This window comes from Eimeria acervulina, genomic scaffold (assembly GCF_000499425.1).
Source record: "Eimeria acervulina Houghton genomic scaffold, Eah_scaff398, whole genome shotgun sequence".
Lineage (NCBI taxonomy): Eukaryota > Apicomplexa > Conoidasida > Eucoccidiorida > Eimeriidae > Eimeria > Eimeria acervulina.
Window position 1 is genome coordinate 1 of NW_013549837.1, and position 19222 is coordinate 19222.

At 54.9% G+C, this 19222-nt stretch overlaps 3 protein-coding genes across 3 annotated transcripts; all 3 read left to right on the top strand.

Annotated features, from left to right (window-relative positions):
- EAH_00036660 (hypothetical protein) lies at positions 1–673 on the top strand (the record flags this gene model as incomplete). The annotated part of the gene is made up of 2 exons (XM_013395644.1): positions 1–155; positions 295–673. Coding segments are annotated over 2 exons (534 nt in total), but the record flags the coding sequence as incomplete, so codon positions are not given.
- A 1680-nt stretch (positions 674–2353) lies between these two features.
- EAH_00036670 (hypothetical protein, conserved) lies at positions 2354–14123 on the top strand (the record flags this gene model as incomplete). The annotated part of the gene is made up of 8 exons (XM_013395645.1): positions 2354–3983; positions 4348–5108; positions 5799–9850; positions 10146–10608; positions 10906–11214; positions 11524–12191; positions 12449–12936; positions 14056–14123. 8 exons carry the CDS (start codon positions 2354–2356, stop codon positions 14121–14123), a joined length of 8439 nt encoding a protein of 2812 aa, XP_013251099.1.
- A 2721-nt stretch (positions 14124–16844) lies between these two features.
- EAH_00036680 (hypothetical protein) lies at positions 16845–19031 on the top strand (the record flags this gene model as incomplete). Its single annotated transcript, XM_013395646.1, has 2 exons — positions 16845–18305; positions 18948–19031. The coding sequence occupies 2 exons, from the start codon at positions 16845–16847 to the stop codon at positions 19029–19031; spliced, it is 1545 nt and encodes a 514-aa protein (XP_013251100.1).
- Between the last annotated feature and the right edge of the window lie 191 nt (positions 19032–19222).

Here is a 19222-nt window from a genome sequence, read left to right on the forward strand (position 1 = left end):
CAGCAGCAACAGCAGCAGCAGCAGCAGTATCAGCAGCAGCAGCAGCAGCATTCACCCTGGGTGATCAGCAGCAGCATCATCATCATCATCAGCAGCAGCAGCAACAGCAGCAGCAGCAGCAGTATCAGCAGCAGCAGCAGCAGCATTCACCCTGGGTGACGCTTCTAAACCTTTCATGTCCTGCTGTATCCCAGATCTGCGCCTTCACAATTTTGTCTCTTATCTTCAGCATCTTCGTTTTAAAGTCGATGCCCACTGTAGACCGCACCCCCATCATATGACGCCCCCCATAAGGGTGGGGGCCCCCCTGGGGGCCCCCCTGTGGGCTCCCTTGGGGGCCCCCCTGTGGGCTCCCTTTGGGGCCCCCCTGTGGGGTCTCCTGGGGGCCCTCCTGTGGGCTCCCTTTGGGGCCCCCCTGTGGGGTTTCCTGGGGGCCCCCCTGTGGGGTCCCCTGGGGGCCCCCCTGGGGGCCCCCCTGTGGGGTCCCCTGGGGGCAGTCTTTGTTTTTCTTGTCTTTAATGGGGGAGCCTTCTTGGTGGCTGCTGTGGGGCCCCTCTCTTTGGTGCTTGTTAGAGGGGCCCCTAGCCCTGGGGGCCCCGTGACGGGGGCCCCCAGGGGGCCCCTCAACAAAACGCAGCAACATGCTGCTCTTTCCGACGCCACTATCACCTGAGAAAGAAGAGAGACACCTTTGATGAGGGTTTAGGGTTTAGGGTTTAGGGTTTAGGGTATAGGGTTTAGGGTTTGTGGGTCTGAAGGAGTACGGGGGAAAGAAACTCAATGGAAGAGACAGATGAGGGTTTAGGGTTTAGGGTTTAGGGTTTAGCAAAGAGCGGGAGGCGAAGGCTAACTACAAAAAACAACACACAAGGAAGATAGAGACAGAGAGGAGACAGAAAGGAGACAGCAAGGAGACCTAAGGGAGGCAGCAGCAGCACCAGCAGCAGCACCAGCAGCAGCACCAGCAGCAGCACCAACAGCAGCAGCAACAGCAACAGCAGCGCCAACGGCAGCAGCTGCACTAACAGCAGCAGCGCCACTAACAACACATCAGCAAAAGCAGCAGCAACAGCAGCAGCAGCAGCAGCAGCAGCAGCCTTGCCTATGAGTATGATTTTTAGTAGGTAGTCATAAGCCAGGGCCGACTGTCTCCTCGATCCCCCCATTACTGTCTCTACAGCAAACGCCACAGCATCAGAGGCAGCCATCTTCTCTTGCTGCTGGTGTTGCTGCTGGTGTTGCTGCTGCTGCTGCTGCTGCTGCTGCTGTTGCTGCTGCTGCTGCTGCAGGCGCGGGCCTTTGAGCCCCTAAGAAACCTAAGTTTTTTCTTCGCTGTCTGATCCTGCTGGGGTGCGTTAAAGAGCAGAGTCTGCATGCAGAGCCCTGGCGAGCGTGCTGCTGCTATTACTGCTGCTGCTGCTGGTGCTGGTTATTGCTGCTGCAGCAGGGGCTGCAGCAACGCCGGCAGAAGACCAGCGGTCTGTCAGGGGCTACAGCTTAGCAGCAGCAGCAACAGCAATTAAGCAGCAGCAGTAGTAGCAGCAGCAGCTGTTGCTGTTGCTGCTTCAGGGGAAGAGTTCTCTGGGGCCCCCTTAGTGTATGAGCAGCAGCAGCAGGGCCCCCGGGGGCCCCCCGTTAGCTGGGGGCCCTAAAGACAGCAGCAGAAGGAGACAGAAGGGTTGTTTGGTTGCGACTGAGTTTAGGGGCGTAGAGGCAACTCAACAGAAGGAGACAGAAGAGACAAAAGCAAAGAGAAGGGAAACAGCGCAGAGCTGCTGCTGCTGCTGCTGCTGTTGCTGCTGCTGTAGCTGGCTACTGCTGTTTTTGTCTCCCGCCTTTCGCTGCTGAGAGGAGACACATGCCTCCTAACACTTTTAATGAAATACAAATAATAAGAAGAAGCAAACAGAACACTTTATTCTAGCCTCAGCAGCAACAGCAGCAGCAGCAGCAGCAGCAGCTGCTGCTGCTGCTGTTGCTGCAGCAACAGCAGCAGCAACAGTCGCGCCGAGACCGCTGGGGCCCCTTTGTGTGTGTCTTCCATGCGTGTGCAGTCTCCTTCTTTATTTTTTCATGCTTAAAACTTTAATTTTGTTTATTTAAATTTAACTGTCTCTATTTATATTACCTCTGTCTCCTTTGCCGCTCCCTATACCTTCTTCTGGGGGCCCCCCTCTCGCCTGCTGCTCGCCTCTGGGGGCCCCCCGCTGCCTTCTTCTGTATCCAGACCTTAGGGGCCCCCCTAATATATATTTTTAATTTATATTTTATTTTATTTATTATGCTTGAGGCCCCTCTACTGCAAAAAACAGCACTCAAACAGCAGACATAGGGGGGCCCCCAAAAGGAGACAATGCAATTCGGAGACAGTCTCCTTATCTCCTCAAACGAGTGGCTTCAACAGGCGACTGTTGCTGCTAATGAAGATTTAGGGGCCCCCAACAACCCTCAGCAACAGACTGATGCCCCTGTAGGGCTTCAAGGGGCCCCAGAGGGGCCCCCAAGGGTCTTAGAGGGGCCCCCAGGGGCCTCAGAGGGGCCCGCAGGGGTCTTAGAGGGGCCCCCAGGGGTCTTACAGGGGCCCGCAGGGGTCTTAGAGGGGCCCGCAGGGGTCTTAGAGGGGCCTGCAGGGGTCTTAGAGGGGCCCGCAGGGGTCTTAGAGGGGCCCGCAGGGGTCTTAGAGGGGCCCGCAGGGGTCTTAGAGGGGCCCCCAGGGCCCACAGGGGCCTCAGAGGGGCCCCCAGGGGGCCCCTGGACCCTGGGGGGGGCCCCCAACGCTGAGATTGTCGATAACCCTCTCTGTGCTGTCTCCTCTCCACAGGCTGCCTGCAGTCTTGTTACTTCGGGGGCCCCTGTTGTGAGTGGGCCCTTTGCTGCACCGCTGGAGGCAGATGGGGGCTTGGGGGCCCCCTACTTTGAATCTTTATCGGGTGGGGATATTCAGGGGCCCATAGAAGTAGGGGGCCCCATTGGGGCCTCTTTGGGGCCCTTTGCTGTCTCTGAAGAGGATTGGTTTAAAGCGAGCCTTGCAGAGCCCCTGTCTCCTCCTGCCTTAGGGGCCCCTCTAGGAACTGCCTTGGGGGCCCCTATGGGGGCCCCTGTAGGGCAATATCTCTTAGATACCCCCTCTGGGGGCCCCCCTGGGCCCTCTATGGGGGCCCTTCCAAGCAGCAGTTTGCTGGGGTTTGCGTTTGAGAGCCCTATGAGTTGTCTCGAGCCCGTCGGAGGGGGGCCCCTAACGCCCACCCTTGGGGCCCCTGAGGGCCCCCCAACATCAACCCTGGGGCCCCCAGGGGGGCCCCCAATAACCACCGTTGGGGTCCCAGGGGGGCCCCTAATGCCCACCCCGGGGGCCCCTGTAGGGCCCCTAATGCCCACCCTGGGGGACCCTCAGGGCCCCCCAACGACCCCCTTGGGGGCCTCTGGGGGGCCCCTTATGACTGCCCTGGGGGCCCCTCTGGGGCCCCATGCTCTTGCGATCCCTGGGGAGCCCTTGGCAACCACCCTGGGGGCCCCTACGGACCCATCAATGAATACTGTGGGGTTCAGTGTGGGGCCCCCCGCTCTAGGGCCCCCTGGGGGCCCTCTAGGAACCTCCCTGGAGGCGCCTGGGGGCCCTCTAGCAACCTCCCCGGGGGGGGCCCCTCCGGTTGCTGCTGCACCTGGAGGAGCATCTGCTGCTAAGGAGACAGAAGCCGTTGGTGACGAGGGCAAGGCCCCTGCTGCTGCTTCTCTTAGGGGCCCCATTGTGAAGGGGGCCCCTATGAGGCGCGGGCCCAGGCAGCTGCCCGGGGAGGCCCCTGAGGGGGCCCCTCAGCAGCAGCACAACCGGAAGGGGCCCCCCTGTGCTGCTGCTGCAGCATCTGCTGCTCCCCTAAAGGAGACAGAACAGAAAAAGGAGACACCAAGAATATCGCAAGAGACTCTTCTTCCTGCCTGCTGCTACGTAGAGCCGCTCCCTAGAAGCTTTCTACAGGGCCTAGGTAAGCATAGGGGCCCTTAAAGAGGGTTCAGGGGCCCCCACGGAGGAGGCCAGGGGGCCCCCCAGGGCTGCACACAGCAAAGGCCTTGCGGCCCTCTCCAGCGCTTCTCTTTTGGGGGCCCCACCAAACCCTAAGGGACCCCCAAGGGGGCCCCCAAAGAATTCCCTGTCTTGTGTTGTCTTAAGGTGTTGAGTTGAGGGGGAGTCAGCAAGCATAGACACCTCAGTAGACTGCATGCATGCATGCGTGCATGCAGTAGATAGTATGAGTGTAGCAGTTAGACTGCATGCATGCATGCATGCATGCATGCATACATGCATGAACAGGTGTATGCATGCATGCATGCATGCGTGCATGCATGCAGGGCTGGAGGCACCTCTTGGTATTGAGGAGACACTTGCATATGAAGCAGCGGTGCGGGGCAACTGTCTCCTGTGGCTGCCGCTGAAGAGAAGAACTGTCTCCTTAGTGCCGGGTTTAATTGTTTATACTTTCTTACAAAACATTGCTGTCTCCTCTCAACTTATTGTCTGTCTCTCCCCCACAAATAAGGGGGCCCTTCGTCTCCAAGAGTCTCTTCAAGAGGCACTGACTTTCCTGTACCCTCATCAGCGCGGCTGCGGGGGCCCCCACTGTACACCCGACCAAGAGGGGGGCCCCTATAAGGGCCCCTATGGGGGCCCCTATGGGAGCCCCTATGAGGGCAGCAATGAGGGCCTTTATGGGGGCCCCAATGGGGGCCCCTGTGGGCCCTATGAAGGCCCCTATAAGGGCCCCTGTGGGGGCCCCTTTGACGGCCCTTATAGGGGTCTATATAAGGGCCCCTATGAGGGTCCCTATAAGGGCCCCTATGGGGGCCCCTATGGCGGCCCCTATGGGGGCCCTTATGGGGGCCCTTACGGGGGCCCCTATGGGGGCCCCTATAAGGGCCCTTATGAGGGGCTTCGCGGGCTGGTGACGCGGCTTTGTCCCTCAAAGGGTACGAAGGAGACAGCAGCAGCAGATAAAAAAGAGAGACACTGGCAGCAGACGCATCTGCAAGTAAGATGGGGGGCCCCAGCCACTTGGAAGACCTACATTAGAGATTTAAAGGCCTTTACTGAGGCCCTCAGGGATAAAGCGGGGGTACGTGGGGATGCTGCTGCTGCTGCTGCTGCAGTGCTTCTGCTGCTGCTGCTTCTGCTGCTGCAATGCTTCTGCTGCTGCTGCAATACGTAGCAGCTCTCTCCCTGTTCTGGGTGCCTGTCTCCTCTATTTGCTCTATATATATAATCTATAATACATATATATAATCTATAATATATATATATATATATATTATATTTTTTGTAGAAGCCTGCACTTGTTCTTTATCTCAGTGAGTGCTGCACTGTCTCCTTGTTTGTCTCTTTGTTGTTTACTTATTTATTTGTTTGTTTGCTGTTTATTTATTTATTTATTTATTTATTTATTTTTCTGTTTATTTGTTTATTTGTTTGTTTGCTTATTTATTTATTTATCTGTCTGTCTATTTATTTATTTATTTATTTATTTATTTACCTATTTATCTATCTCTCTGTCTCTTTATTTATATATTTGTTGATATTCTATTAACCCCTACAATGTAAGGAGACACAAACGCAGAGACACAGAGGCCAGCAGAGTCTTGTCTCCTTCCTCGCTTCGATGCTGCTGCTGTTGCTTCCGATGCTGCTGTTGCTGCTTCTGCTGCTGCTGCTACTGCTACTGCTGCTGCTGCTGCTGCTGCTGTTGCTGCTGCTGTTACTTCTGCTGCTGCTGCTGCTGCTGCTGCTTCTGCTGCTGCTGCTGCTGCAGGTTTCGTGGCCTCCGCATACACCTGAAGAGAGACAACAGTTAAATTGGTATCACCCGCTCGCCCCCTTTCGCTTCGCTGCTTCTCAAGCAGAGGCATTGCAGTGTCTCTCTCGGGGAGACAAGGGCCCCCAGTACCCTATTGGGGGCCCCCTTAGGGGCCACCCCTGGCCCCTTGGCTGTATAGGCACCCCTGCTGCTGCTGCTGCTGCTGCTGCTGCTGCTGCTGCTGCTGCTGATGGGTCCTGCTGCCCCTGGGAGGGAAGGATCCCTTCAAGGGAGGCCTTTGTGCATTGGCCTCGCGTGATTGTCTCCTCAGTGTCTCTGTTTGTCCCTTTATTAATGCATGGATATCTTCAGCTTGATGATGTATCGCTGCTGCTGCTGGATGGAGTTGCCTGCAGCAGCAGCAGCAGCAGCAACAGCAGCAGCAGCAGCAGCGGGGTGGAAGGGTATGATTGTCTCTTAAAGCACTTTCTTCCTCGCGCTGTGTCTCCTCCTCGCATTGTCTGTCTAACGGAGACTCCCTTTATTGGTCTGCACCGCTGGGGCTTCAAAGATATTAAAAAAGAATTTAAGTGTCTCCTCAGCCTTCTTCGCTGTCCCTCCTTTATCTTAGCCGAGGCCCTTGGGGGCCCAGGGGGCCCCCCAACTGTAGATATCATACGCTTCTCCCCGCAGCACGCCCCCTACTGGACTGCAGCAGAAGTTGCTGCTGCAGCAGAACAAGCAGCAGCAGCTTGTACTTCTGCTGCTGCAGCAGCAGCAACAGCAAAAGAAGCTGCAGCAGCTTCTACTTCTGCTTCTGCTGCTGCAACTGCAGCAGCAACACTACCACCAAGTAAGGGGCACACAGCAGAAACGTCTGGTTTATTCTCTGCTGAGGAGGGGCCCCCCTGGGGGCCCCTTGGGGGGCCCCCCTCCCAACAGCTCTTCAGTGACACCGTACGCCGTCTGCTGTCTATCTGCAACAACTTCTTTATGCATGCACTCAAATCCAGAGGCCGCCTCGAGTTGGTAGGGCCCCCAGGGGGGCCCCCTAAGGGCTCTTCAACAGGGGGGGCCCCTGGAAAGGGGGACCCTCAGAAGGGGGCCCCTGGGGGCCCCCCAACTAGCGCGTTGCAGGAGACAGCTTCGTCCTCCCTCAGCCCCCCTGTGGAGACAGCCGATGAAGACCGAAGAGATGCAAAGGGGCCCCTGGGAGAGGGGCCCCTTAGAGAGGACCCTTTAAAAGAGGGGCCCCTTCGAGAGGGGCCCCTAAAAGGTGGGCCCCCAAAAGAGGGGCCCCATAAAGAGGGGCCCCTAAGCGGGGAGCCCCATAATAAAGGGGGGCCCCCAAGTGATGGGCCTCAAAAAGAGGGGCCCCTAAGTGGGGGGCCCTTAGAAGAGGGGCCCCTAAGTGGGAGGCCCCTGGGAGAGGGGCCCCTAAGTGGGAGGCCCCTGGGAGAGGGGCCCCTAAGTGGGGGCCCCCTAGGAGAGGAGGGAGAGGACCCTTTAGTGCGAGGGGTATTGAAGGAGGTGGGGGCCCACGTCTTTGTGAAGATGAACAGCTTATGTTTGGAGAGGGTTTGTTGTTTGCTGCCGCTGCAGCAAAAAGAAGAAGCTGCTTCGAGGTGGAGAAGTATGAAGGAGACTCTGCTGTATGTACAGCAGCAGTGGGGCTTCTGGTGTCTCTGTGCAGCAGCACAGCACCTCCGGGGCACCCTAAACACACTCGCTCTGTCCTTAGGGGGGCCCCCCATCTATCAAGAGGGGCCCCCCTCTACCTGCAGTCCTTTGCAATTCAAGACATTCCTGCAGCCGCTGCAGCAGCAAACCGTCTCCTTGGAGTCCCAGGGTGCCCCAGGGGCCCCAGGGGCCCGGGGGCCCCCCTGCAGCAGCAAACTACTTTCTATAAACCCCACAGAAGAAGCACAAGGGGGGCCCCCGCTGCCTTTCACAGTTAAAGAGGAACGAGGGGGGACTGGGGGCCCTTCTTTGGTGTCTCCTTCTTTAATCTCAGTGTCTCCTTCTTCAGCATTTGAGGGCCCCGCATGGCTTCACTTTCCTTTTGCAGAGTCTCCTGCTGCTGAGGGCCCTGCTGCACTTGGGGGGCCCCCCAAACAGGGGGGGGGCCCCCCTCTGTTTAGGGCTAACGCTGATTTGCTGCAGCGGAGACTGCAACTGGGTGTAGGATTTATCTTTATAGAGATGCTGGGGGCCCTGCTGCGGCAGCCTCAATTAAAACATTACATAGAGTACTGCAGCAAAGGCTTCACAAGCCTACACACCTTCCTACACTTCCTCCCCCCCAAGAAGCAGCAGCAGCAACAACAGCAACTGCTGCAGCAACAGATACAGCAACAACCCAAGCAGCAACAGCTGCAACAGCAACAGCAGCAGCTGCTGCAACACCAACAGGAACAGCTGAAACAGGATCGGCAGCAGCAGCAACTGCAACAGCAGCAGCAACTGCAACAGCAGCAGCAGCAGCTGCAGCAGCAGCAGCAGCAGCTGGAGATGTTAGCTTATCGCTGCCGTGTATTAGCGAGAGAGACTCTGAAAGGTCTCTTCAGCCCTCGCCTGGTGGAGCTGGATCGGGTGCTGTCTCTTTATTTGCAAGGAGACACCTCAGGAGACACCTCAGGAGACACCTGGAGAGACGCTTGGGGGCCCCTCCTGCATGCAGAGCGGGCCCTCATTGTTTGCCGCAGCAAAACTGCTGCTTGGTGCATCAGCCGCTTCCTGCAAGCCAGAGGACTCAAGGAGACTGTCTCTAGCTGGGGTTGGTGGGAGTTTGCTGCTCCTGCTGCTGCTGCTCCTACTGCTGCTGCTGCTCCTGCTGCTCCTGCTGCTGCTGCTGCGGCTGAGGGACACCTTGAGGGCAGCCACGGGAACAGTTGTCATAGGGAGGGCCTACGTGCAAAAGGAGACAAAATGGCATCAGGCTGCTGCTGCTGCAACTGCAGCAGCAAGTGCAGCAGCAGCCGTAGCGGCAAATGCAGCAGCCACCGCAGCAGCAGCAGCAGCAGCAGCAGCTTTCCTCGAAGGCTAGTTGTCGCTGCCAGCACTAATGCTGCGCTGCAGGGGATCGGGTCCAGAGGCTGCGGAGTTGTGTTAATGGCGGAGACACCTGAGAGGGAGAACGAGTTGCTGCAGGCTGCAGCCTGCTGCAGCAGCAGCAACAGCAGCAGCAGCAGCAGCAACGGCAGTAGTAAGACCACGGAATCAGCTGAACACCCTCCTTTGCTGCTGCTGTTTGCTGCTGATGCGCCTCCTGCCGTTTGTGCTTCTTGCTGCTTCTCTTCCTGCTCGCTGCAATCTCTTGGGGGGGGCCCTTTAGGGCCCCCTCTTCGTTTCGAGCTGTCTCCTTTGCTGCAGCACATATGTTTGCTGCGAGAGTTTGCCGCTGCTTGTTGCGCACGAGCATTTGAGGAACAGCAGCAGCAGCAGCAACAACAACAACAACAACAACAACAACAGCAGCAGCAGCAGCAGCAGGATTCAGGTGTCTCCTCAACCGGCGTAGGCGTGGAGACAGCAGCAGGAGCATTCGTCCCCCCAGTACTGGCGTGGGGTTTGCTGCAGCAAATTCTTAAGGAGAGCTTCAGTGAAGCAGCAGGCAAAGCCTTTAGGGAGGCCCGAGGTGCTGCTGCAGAGGCTCTGTATGCTTTGGGGCCCCTTAAAGCAAAACGGAGACAGCTGGGGGCCCCCCTAATACTAGAACTACCACCGCTGCAGGGGTGCAGAGACACCCCAGCAGCTCCGCAGGTGCTTGAGATCACACCAGCATCAGCAGCAGCAGCAGCAGCAGCAGCAGATACAGACAGAGTAGCTGCTTGGCAGCAGCTAGCGGTGAGGGCTATAGAAAGGCTGCATGCATTAGGGGTATTAGATAATCATTTGCTGCTGAGCCCTACACTTCCTTTGCAAGAACAAGGGGGCCCCAGGGGCCCCTTAGTCTCCTTTAAGGGGCCCCCTAAAAATGCAGGAGGAGGAGACACCGTAAGGAGACAAACTGCGCGGTGTCTCCTGCCAACCCTCGAGATGCAGCAAATGCTGCTTCAACCCCACAAGTCAGACGCAGCACCAACAGCAGCAACTGCAGCAGCAACAAAGCAACAACTGCAGCAGCAACTGCAGCACCAAGAAAGCAGCAACAAAGCAGCAAGAAGGCAGCAAATCTAGCAGCAAGTGCTGCTGCAACCGATACTGCATTCAGACCTCTACCCCAGCAGCGCCACTGCCACAGCAGCCGCAGCAGCCGCTGCACCCGCAGCAGCAGCAGCTGGACCTGCAGCAGCAGCAGGAGCTGCTGCTGCTGCTACTGCAGCAGCGGAGATAAGAGGGTATACGTGTGTATGTGCGCAGGGAGCAGCAGCCTACTAAGCTGTACATACACCGCGTGTGGTGTACGCCCGTTACGTGGCAGCAAATGCAGCAGCAGCAGCAGCAGCAGATGGAGTTGCTGGAGGAAGCAGCAGCAAATGAAGAGACAAGAAGCAGCAAACACAAAGAAGATGTGCTGCTCTCTGAAAGCCCTGTCTATGATAGTGGGGGGCTCCTCGGCTACTGGACTCCCTTCAGCAGCAAACGAACAGCAGCAGCAGCAGCAGCAGCAGCAGCAGAAGCTGCTGCTGCTGCTGCTGATGATGATGACGATGGTGCAGCCGCAGACCAATCGTCCTCCTCAGCAGAAACAGAAGCAGCAGCTGCTGCTGCTGCTTCCGCTGCTGCAGCAGCAGCAGAGGCAGAAGTAGCAGAAGCAAAGGCTCTTGCTGTAGAGCTGTTCTCACGGTTATTTCCTATGAAGCCTGTCTCCTCTGTGCTGCAGGTGGGGCCCCAGGGTTTGTATAATTAATAATAAGCCCTTTTGTCTAAACTCTAAACCCTAAACCCTCACCTGTATGCACGCTGGCACAAAAGGGACGCTGCCGGTGTTGCTGCTGCTGCTGCTGCTGTTGCTGCTGCTGTTGTTGCTGTTTTTGCTGCTTATCCTGCTGCTGATGCTGTTGCTGATTTTTTTGCTGCATCTAGTGTTAGTTTGTCGCTTATGCCGCTGCCGTTTCTGTTGCTGCTTGTGCTGCTGCTGCTGCTGCTGCTGCTACTGCTGCTGCTGCTGCTGATGCAGCCACTAGCGTTGCTGCTGCCGTCTCCGCTGCCTGCTTCGATAGTGACCTACGGCGTGCACCCGCTGGGGAGTTGGGGAGGCGTCTCCTGCTGCAGCAGCGAAGCAGCAGACGAGATGTCTCCTTCAGGATGTGGAGGAGACACACTGTCTCCTTTTAGCTCAGCAGCAGCTGCAGCAGCAGCAGCAGATACGTGCATGCATGCAGCAGATACAAAAGGAAGAGAAGGCTTCATGAAAATAGAAATCGAAACCCCACAAAAAGATATGACACTCACTGTCCCCAATGCCGAGGCCCTCAAAGCACTCCTCGTACACCCCAAACCCTAAACCCTAAACCCTAAACCCTAAACCCTAAACCCTAAACCCTTTCGAAGCACCGTTTCTGGTTTAGGGACTCCTCTGTAGCGTCTGTTTCGATCATGCGGCTGGATAGCTGTGGAGGGGCCCCAGGTGTCTTTGTTTGAAGGGATTAGGGTTTAGGGTTTAGGGTTTAGGGTGTAGGGTATATGGGGGTTCGGCGGCACACTTGTTTTTGTGTTTGTTTGTTTGAGTGTCTGCATTAAATAGTTGTGAGGCCTTTATATTTATTTTATTTTATTTTTTGTGTTTTGTTTGCAGACATTTACTCATGAGTTTTTATTTAAAGCTGCAAGTGTCTCTAACTTTAATGTTGATTTAAGCGACCCTCAGCTGTCTCCTTCCTCTCTCTATCAAACTATGCTTCTATCTACTCGCTGGGGCCCCTCCCGCTGCTGCTCTGGGGGGGCCCCCTTGCATCCCCCCTCAGAGACAGCACGCGGGCATCAGCAACAGCAACAGCAACAGCAGCAACAGCAGCAACAACAGCAGCAGCAGCAGCAAGAGATGCAGGAGGTCCACGGTTTGTTGGAGACAGCAGCAGCAACAGGTGTTGCTGCTGCACTTAAAACAACCACACCTTTTGTCTCTGCTGGGGGCACTGAGAAAGGAGACAGCGCTGCTGACAGCTCCTCCGCATCACAGCAGCAGCAAGGAGACACCGCACAGCAGCAGCAGCAGCAGCAGCAACAGCAACAGCAACAACAACAGCAACAACAAGAAGGGCAGCACCATCATCATCATCATCATCATCATCATCATCAGCAGCAGCAGCAGCAGCAGCAGCTTCTTGGATTAGAAGGAGACAGTTGCTTAGAGTCTCTGCCTTTGTGCGTTGTAGCCCCTCTGGCCTGGGATGGGCGGAGCATTAACTTAGCGTTTGTCTGCACCCTCAGAGCGCTCAACTGCTACGCTATCAGCAGCAAATGGTGAGGTGCATGTACACCCAAACAGGAGACACCTCCTGCTGCACCTGCTGCTGCGCATGCTGCTGCTCCTGATGCTGTAGGCGCTCCAGATGCTGCTGATGCTGCTTATGCTGCAGATGCTGCAGCTGAGAAGCTGGCGAGTAGACAGCAGCAGCAGCAGGATCAGCCTCAGCAGCAGCACCATCAGCAACAGCAGCAGCAGCAGCAGCAGCAGCAGAAGCTGAAGAGGGGTTTCTGGTGTCTGTCTCTGTTTGCAGGCGAGCCGAAGATGCCTCTCGCTCTTTGATGGAGATGCATGAAGAGGAGACACTTCGTGAGGCTGTGAGGAGATTATCAGGGCCTTTAACAGCAATAAACATTATCAAATCTTCTCTGCTTCAACTCGACAAGGAGACTGTCTCCTCTGCTGCTGAGCAGGAAACGCTGCTGCTGAACAGCAGCAGCAACAGCAGTAACAGCAGCAGCAGCAAGAAGGGGGCCTCAGAGGGGTCCCCCCAAGCTGCTGCCTCAACCTTGTCTCCTGACGGTGAAGAGGCGCCGCTGCTGCTGGACAGCAGCAGCAGCTGTTGCAGCAACAACAGCAGCAACAGCACCAGCAACAGCAGTAGCAGCAGTAGCAGCAGCAGCAGCAGCAGCAGCACAGCTGAGTGCTCATCTCTGTCTCCTGAGGATTTGCTGTTTTCTTCGCTGTCTCCTCTTCATCGCGTCCGTCATCAGTTTCCTTTTGCTGAATTCTGTAGGGCAGGTGAGGGAAGGAGACACTGTAGCAGCAGCAGCAGCAGCAGCAACAGCCGCTGCTGCTGCTGCTGCAGCTGTTTTTTGCTGATGCTTTCCCTGAGGCCCTTCATCAACACATCCCACTTGAACAAAGTTATTACGCATTTGCTGCTGCTTTTCTTTCTGCTGCTGCTGCTGCTGCTGTTGCTGCATACGCTGCATGGATGCGGCAGGGGGGAGCGGGGAAGACAGATAAATGAAGGAGACAGCACAAGGAGACAGACACTTCACCTTCTGTCTCTCTGCGTTGTCTTTGTCTCTATCTGTATCTCTGTTGCTCTGTCTCCTTGTCTATCTGTCTCCTTATCTCTATCTCTTTATATCTATCACTTTATCTCTGTCTTCTCATCTCTATCTCTTCATATCTATCTCTTTATATCTGTCTCCTTATGTCTTTGTCGCTGTCTCCTTATCTCTATCTCTTTATATCTATCTCTTTATATCTGTCTTCTTATATCTTTATCTCCTCATCTCTTTACATCTCTCTCTCTTATTTCTTTCTATCTGTCTCCTTATGTCTTTATATCTATCTCATATCTTTATATCTACATTATATCTTTGTATCTGTCTCCTTATGTCTTTATATATCTGTCTCTTTATCTGTATCTACGAGTGCTGCAGGCGGCACAGGTGTGGGGTGTCTGTCTCCTTTGAGTGGTGCGGAGAGCTTAGATAAAGCAAAGGGCCTCTGGGTGTTTAACTGTCTCCTTCAAAGAGGGAAGGAGAGAGCTATCATTCGTCTAACGCATCAGCAGAGACGCAGCTACAGATTCGTAGCCCTACAGTCTCTTAGCTTTCATGTATACTCCTTCTGCTGCTCTTGATGCTGCTGCTGCTGCTGCTTATGCTTATGCTGATGCTGCTACTGATGCTGCTGCTGATGCTGCTGCAGATGCTGCTGCTGCAACAACATAAGGAAAAGCAGCTCGGCGTAGCAGAGAGGAGACAGTTGTTAATCAGCTGCTACGGGGTGGTTTGTATGTTTGGAAGGAGACAACTGCAGTAGCAGCAGCAGCAGCACTTAGTTTGCTGCTGCTGCTGTCTGTTTGCATGCATCTTTGTTTACTGCGTGTGGGGTGCTGCATAGGAAACCCCTTGGGGCAAGAAGCGCAGCAAAGGAGACAGCAGCAAGACTCAGCAGCTGTCTCCTTTTAGCTGCGAGTATAGACAGCAGCTTACTCAAGCTGGTGTCTGTCTCCTTCAGCCGCACCCGCACCCTCAGAGGGGCCCCAAAGGAAATTGCTTCCTGCTCAGGGGCCCCCGTCTCCGTCAGGTGATGCCTTTTAGAAGAGACACCAGCAGCAGCAGCAGCATTAGCAGCAGCAGCATTAGCAGCAGCAGCAGGAGCAGCAGCAGCAGGAGCAGGAGCACCATTAGCAGCAGCAGCAGGAGCAAGAGCAGTTGGAGCAGCAGCAGAAGCAGCAGAAAAAGCTGCTGTCTCCTTTTGCTTCTCAGGGCTGTAGGTGGCTAAAACGAGCTGAAAGGAGACACTGCAGCTCAACAGCAGCAGCAGCAACCGCAACAGCAGCAGCAGCAGCAGCAGAGACAGCATACGCCCCACAGTGCTGCCGTCTGTGCCCCTGGACAGAGCCTATCTTCCTTGTAAGCAAAATGAGACAGCAGCAGCAGCAGCAGCAGCAGCAATAGCAGGTGACGCAGCTGCTGCATCTGCTGCTGCATCTGCAGATGCAGCAGCAGGCACAACAGAAAAAGACAGCAGCAGCAGCAGCAGCAACAGAAACACACGAGCAAACGCAAGCGAAGACAGGAGCAAAACCGGCAGCAGATAGTACAGGGGGCAGCAGCAAAAGCAGCAGCACACACAAATAGAGAAAACAGCAGCAGCAGCAGCAGCAGCAGCAGCAGGCATAACAGGAGACACCATAGAAGCAGCAAGAGACAGACAAACAAAGAGAAGCCACAACAGGAGACAGAGCTGAGGCAGCAGCAAATATTGCGAGAGACAAAAGAGAAGACACAAGAGAGACAGCAGGAGACACCACAGAGACAGAAGGAGACACACGAAAGAGCGGGAGACGTAAGAGAGACAGGGAGACAAACAACAGAGGCAGCAGGAGACAGCTGGACGGCAGCAGAAGAAGAAGCGAGACGCTTTGGCTGCTGCTGTTGCTGCTGCTGCTGCGGCTGTCTCTTGAGTTGTAATCATTCCCGTATTTTTCTTGCTGCTGCTGCTGCTGCTGCTGCTGCTGCCGCTGCTCCGACTTCTGCTGCTGCTCTGCTGCGTCTGGTATTTTGCTGCTGCTGCTGCCTGGTTGCTGCCTGGTTGCCTTGCTGCTGCTGCTGCTGCTGCTGCTGCTGCAGCAACTGACATGGCTGGCGCCTGCCTTCTTCGATTTAGAGGTATCTGCTGCGCAGCTGGAGATGAGAGAATTTGTGCTGCAGGAGACAAAAATAAGGGGCCCTGACGGCCCCCTTACGCTGCGTAAGTGTCTCCTTTCTTGAGCAGCAATAATAAATAAAAGCAGCTTTTTGTCTCCTTTGTTATGATGTGCAAGCAATGCATGCATACGCATCTCCATATAAAGCTGTTTGTCTCTGACTCTGTCTCTTACTATGCTATCTACTCTCCCCTGCTGTTTTATCTCTCTTTTGTTCTGCATCTCGCGCTGTCTCTTTCTGTCTCTCTGTGCATGCGTCTGTCTCTGTCTCTGTCTCCGTCTCTGTCTCTGTCTCTGTCTCTGTCTCTGTCTCTCTCAGTCTCTGTCTCTGTCTTTGTCTCTGTCTCTGTCTCTGTCTCTGCTGTCTCTCTGGTGTGTCTCTTTGTTGTCTCTCCCTCGGTGTTTCTTTGATGTCTCTTGTTTGTCTCCTTTCTGTCTCCTTTCTGTCTCTTTATTGTCTCTTTGCTGTCTCTTCAGTGTCTCCTTTTTGTCTCTTCATTGTCTCTCTATTGTCTCCTTTGCTGTCTCCTTTTCATATCCTTGTTGTCTCCTTTTTCTCTTCAGTGTCTCCTATCCTTGTTGTCTCCTTTTTGTCTCTTCATTGTCTCCTTTTTGTCTCTTTTTTGTCTCTTTGCTGTCTCCTTTTGTCTCTCTTTTTTATCTCTTTGCTGCTTTGTTTGATGAGGGGGCAGGCGAGCCCTTATCTCTGTTTCTTTTTTGTTTCTTCTCTCTTCTTTTTAATCTTTTTATTTGTTTTATTTTGTTTATATCTTTTTGTTTTATTTTGTTTGTTTTGTTTGGCTTTGCTTTGCTCTGCTCTAGACTGTCTCCTTTTGTCTCTCCCTTTCTCTTTTGCTGTCTATCTCCTTTCGTGTGGGGCCCCTGAGGCCCCCGGGGGCCCCCCCTACATCCCCTGGGGGCCCCCCCGGGGCCTCCTGGGGCCCCCAAAATACCCTGGGGGCCCCTGGGGGCCCTCTGAGTACCCTGAGATTGCTTTGTATTGTTAGTTGTTGTATGCGTAAGCTATTTAAATATTTATTATTTATATATTTATATATTTATTATATATATATTCTTTATTAATGTATAGGTATGATTTATAAGAGCGTTATATTTTTGTTGTTTGTTTGTGTGCTGCTGTTTAGAGATAAACAAGAAGCTGAGCTTTGCTGCACTAACATGCAGAGGCTCTCGTTTAAAAGGGTCTTTAGATTATGAAGGAGACAGCTGGAATATGCAGCGGCTAGAGTTTTTAGGGGACGCAGTTTTAGGGTTTATTATATCTTCTGTTTTCTTTTTTATTAACACAAGCTTACAAGAAGAAGGGGCCCTTACACATCTTAGAAGCCTTTATGTATGTAATGCTCATCTAGCTGCAAAGGCTAAACAAATGCAAGCATCCAACTGTCTCCTTTCTAGGCCCTTCACACCCTATGCCTCTCTCCATACACTACGCAAGCAAATACTCTCAAACAAAATGCTTGCAGACGCTATGGAGGCGCAGATCGCAGCTATTTACCTTTCAAACAAACAACTCTTCACAGGGGCCCCCCAACGGGGCCCCCAGGGGGGCCCCCAGGGGGGCCCCCAGGGAGGCCCCCAGGGGGGCCCCCAGAGAGACCCCCAGGGAGGCCCCCAGGGGGGCCCCCAGGGCGGCCCCAAGGTTGGCCCCCAGGGAGGCCCCCAGGGGGGCCCCCAAGGAACCCCTGGGCCCCCAGAGGGGCCCCCAGTGGGGCCCCCAGTGGGGCCCCCAAGGTCTCCAAGGGGGCCTTCAAGATCCCCTAGGGGGCCCCCCATCAACATACCCCAGGGCAGGACAGGCATAGGTCAGGGGCCCCCTATAGCAGCTGGGGGCCCCCTGGGTTCATTCGGCGGTATGATTGCTGCTGCTGCGTTTATAGATAGATTTGTGCTGAAGGGGGGGCCCCCCAAACCCGAAGAGGGGCCCGCAACGCAGTCGGAAGAGGGGGCCCCTGAGGCAGCATTCTATGATGGGCCTCCTGCTGTTAATGTCCTCGCGTCTGCTGCTGCTGTTTGTGCTGCTGTTTGTGCTGCTGCTTCCGGAGAGGGGGCCCCCCAAAGCCACCTGGAGGCTCATACAAATAAGGAGACAGGGGCCCTAGCAGCACTGCAGCTGACTTCGCTCCCGCTTGCTGCAGCAGCAGCAGATGCCCCCCTGGTACCTGACCCTACAGTAATCTCTTTCCTGCAGTTGCTGCTGCTAGAGGGCCCCTCCTCACAAGGGGCCCCTACTTGCTGTCTCTCTGGTGCTCCTTCAGAAGCACTGTCTCCTTTTTCCTTCGGAGTGCAGGGCCCCCCACTCCCTCCAGGCAAAGCAACTCATGCTGCTGTCTCTGACATGTGGCTGGCGCCTGCTAGGGGCCCCCACGGCCCCAGAAGCTCTCGGTACCCTGGGGGCCCTCTGAGCCCTGGGGACCCTGCGGGCCCTGGGGCCCCTGGGGGCCCTGGGGGCCCTGGAGGCCCTAGGGGCCCTGGGGGCCCTGGAGGCCCTGGGGGCCCTGGAAGCCGTTTAGCCCCTGGGTATCCTAAGGGTCCTGTTGGCCTCGGGATCCCTGAGGGCCTTGAGAATCCAGGGGCCCCTGGGGCCCCTGGGGCCCCTGATGGCAATGAGGGCCCTAGAACCCCTGAGGCCCCTAGGGCCCCTGATGGCCCTGGGGCCCCTGAGGCCCCTGAGGGCCCTGAGGCCCCTGAGGGCCCTGGGGCCCCTGAGGGCCCTGGGGCCCCTGATGGCCCTGGGGCCCCTGGGGCCCCTAAGGGCAATGAGGGGTATGGGGTGTATGGGGACCCCTGGTTGTGTGGGTTGAGGGGTGATAAGGAAGAGGAGAAGGAGGAGAAGGAGACAGAAGATGCTGCAGATTTGTTTTGGAGACAGCGTAAAATTATATCTGTTTTAATAAGAAGAGCGAGGACAGCTCAGGTGTGGGGTTGTGAAGATAGCTTTTGTTTAAGTGTATAGACAGAAACAATGCATGCAGTTATAGCTGTCTCTTCTTCTCTAATTTCGTGTCTCCTGCTCTTTTCTGCTTCTCCTCTTTGCTGCATTACTCTTCTTTGTGTCTCCTTTTAGCTGTCTCCTTCGTCTCCTCTGCACGTTCGTCTTCTTCTCTTTTCTGTCTCTTTTAGTTGTCTCTTGCTGCAGCTTCATACTCTGCAGTGCATCTTCTTATCTGTGTCTGTGTCTGCTGCTGCTGCTGCTGCTGCAGTGCCCCTGCTTTTCTGTGTCTGCTGCTGCTGCTGCTGCTGCATTGTCTCCTCTTGTCTTTATCTGCTGCTACTGCTGCTGATGCTGTTGCTTGTGATGATTGTCTCTGCCGCCTCTAGATGACTTCTTATCTGTGCCCGCTGCCCCTGCTGCTGCTGCTGCTGCTGCTGCTGTGCCTCCGCTACTACTGCTCTGCTGCTACTACTGCTGCGGGGTCTGCTACGACTGCAACTGCTGCTGCTGCTGCTTCTGCTGCTGCTGCTGCTGCTGTCTGCTTGCAGGCGTCTGGAGGGCCTTTTGAAACATATCAATTGCTAGAGTTTTTAGGAGACTCTGCTTTGTGTTTTGTTGTGACAGAGTGGCTTTACTGTCTCTTTACTGCAGCAAGAGAGGGTCCCTTATCTGCAGCAAGAAGCATATTACTATCAAACTCTTTTCTAGGGGCTAAGCTGCTGCGCAGGTCTCTCTGTCTCCTCCGTTTATGCTTTGTTTATTACTTCTTTAAATATATACATTTATATATATATATATATTTATTTACTTGAATAGATATATAGATTATTTAAACATAAAGAGAGACAGAGATAGATATGCTATTATTTATTTATCTGTCTCTCTCTTTATTTTTGCTG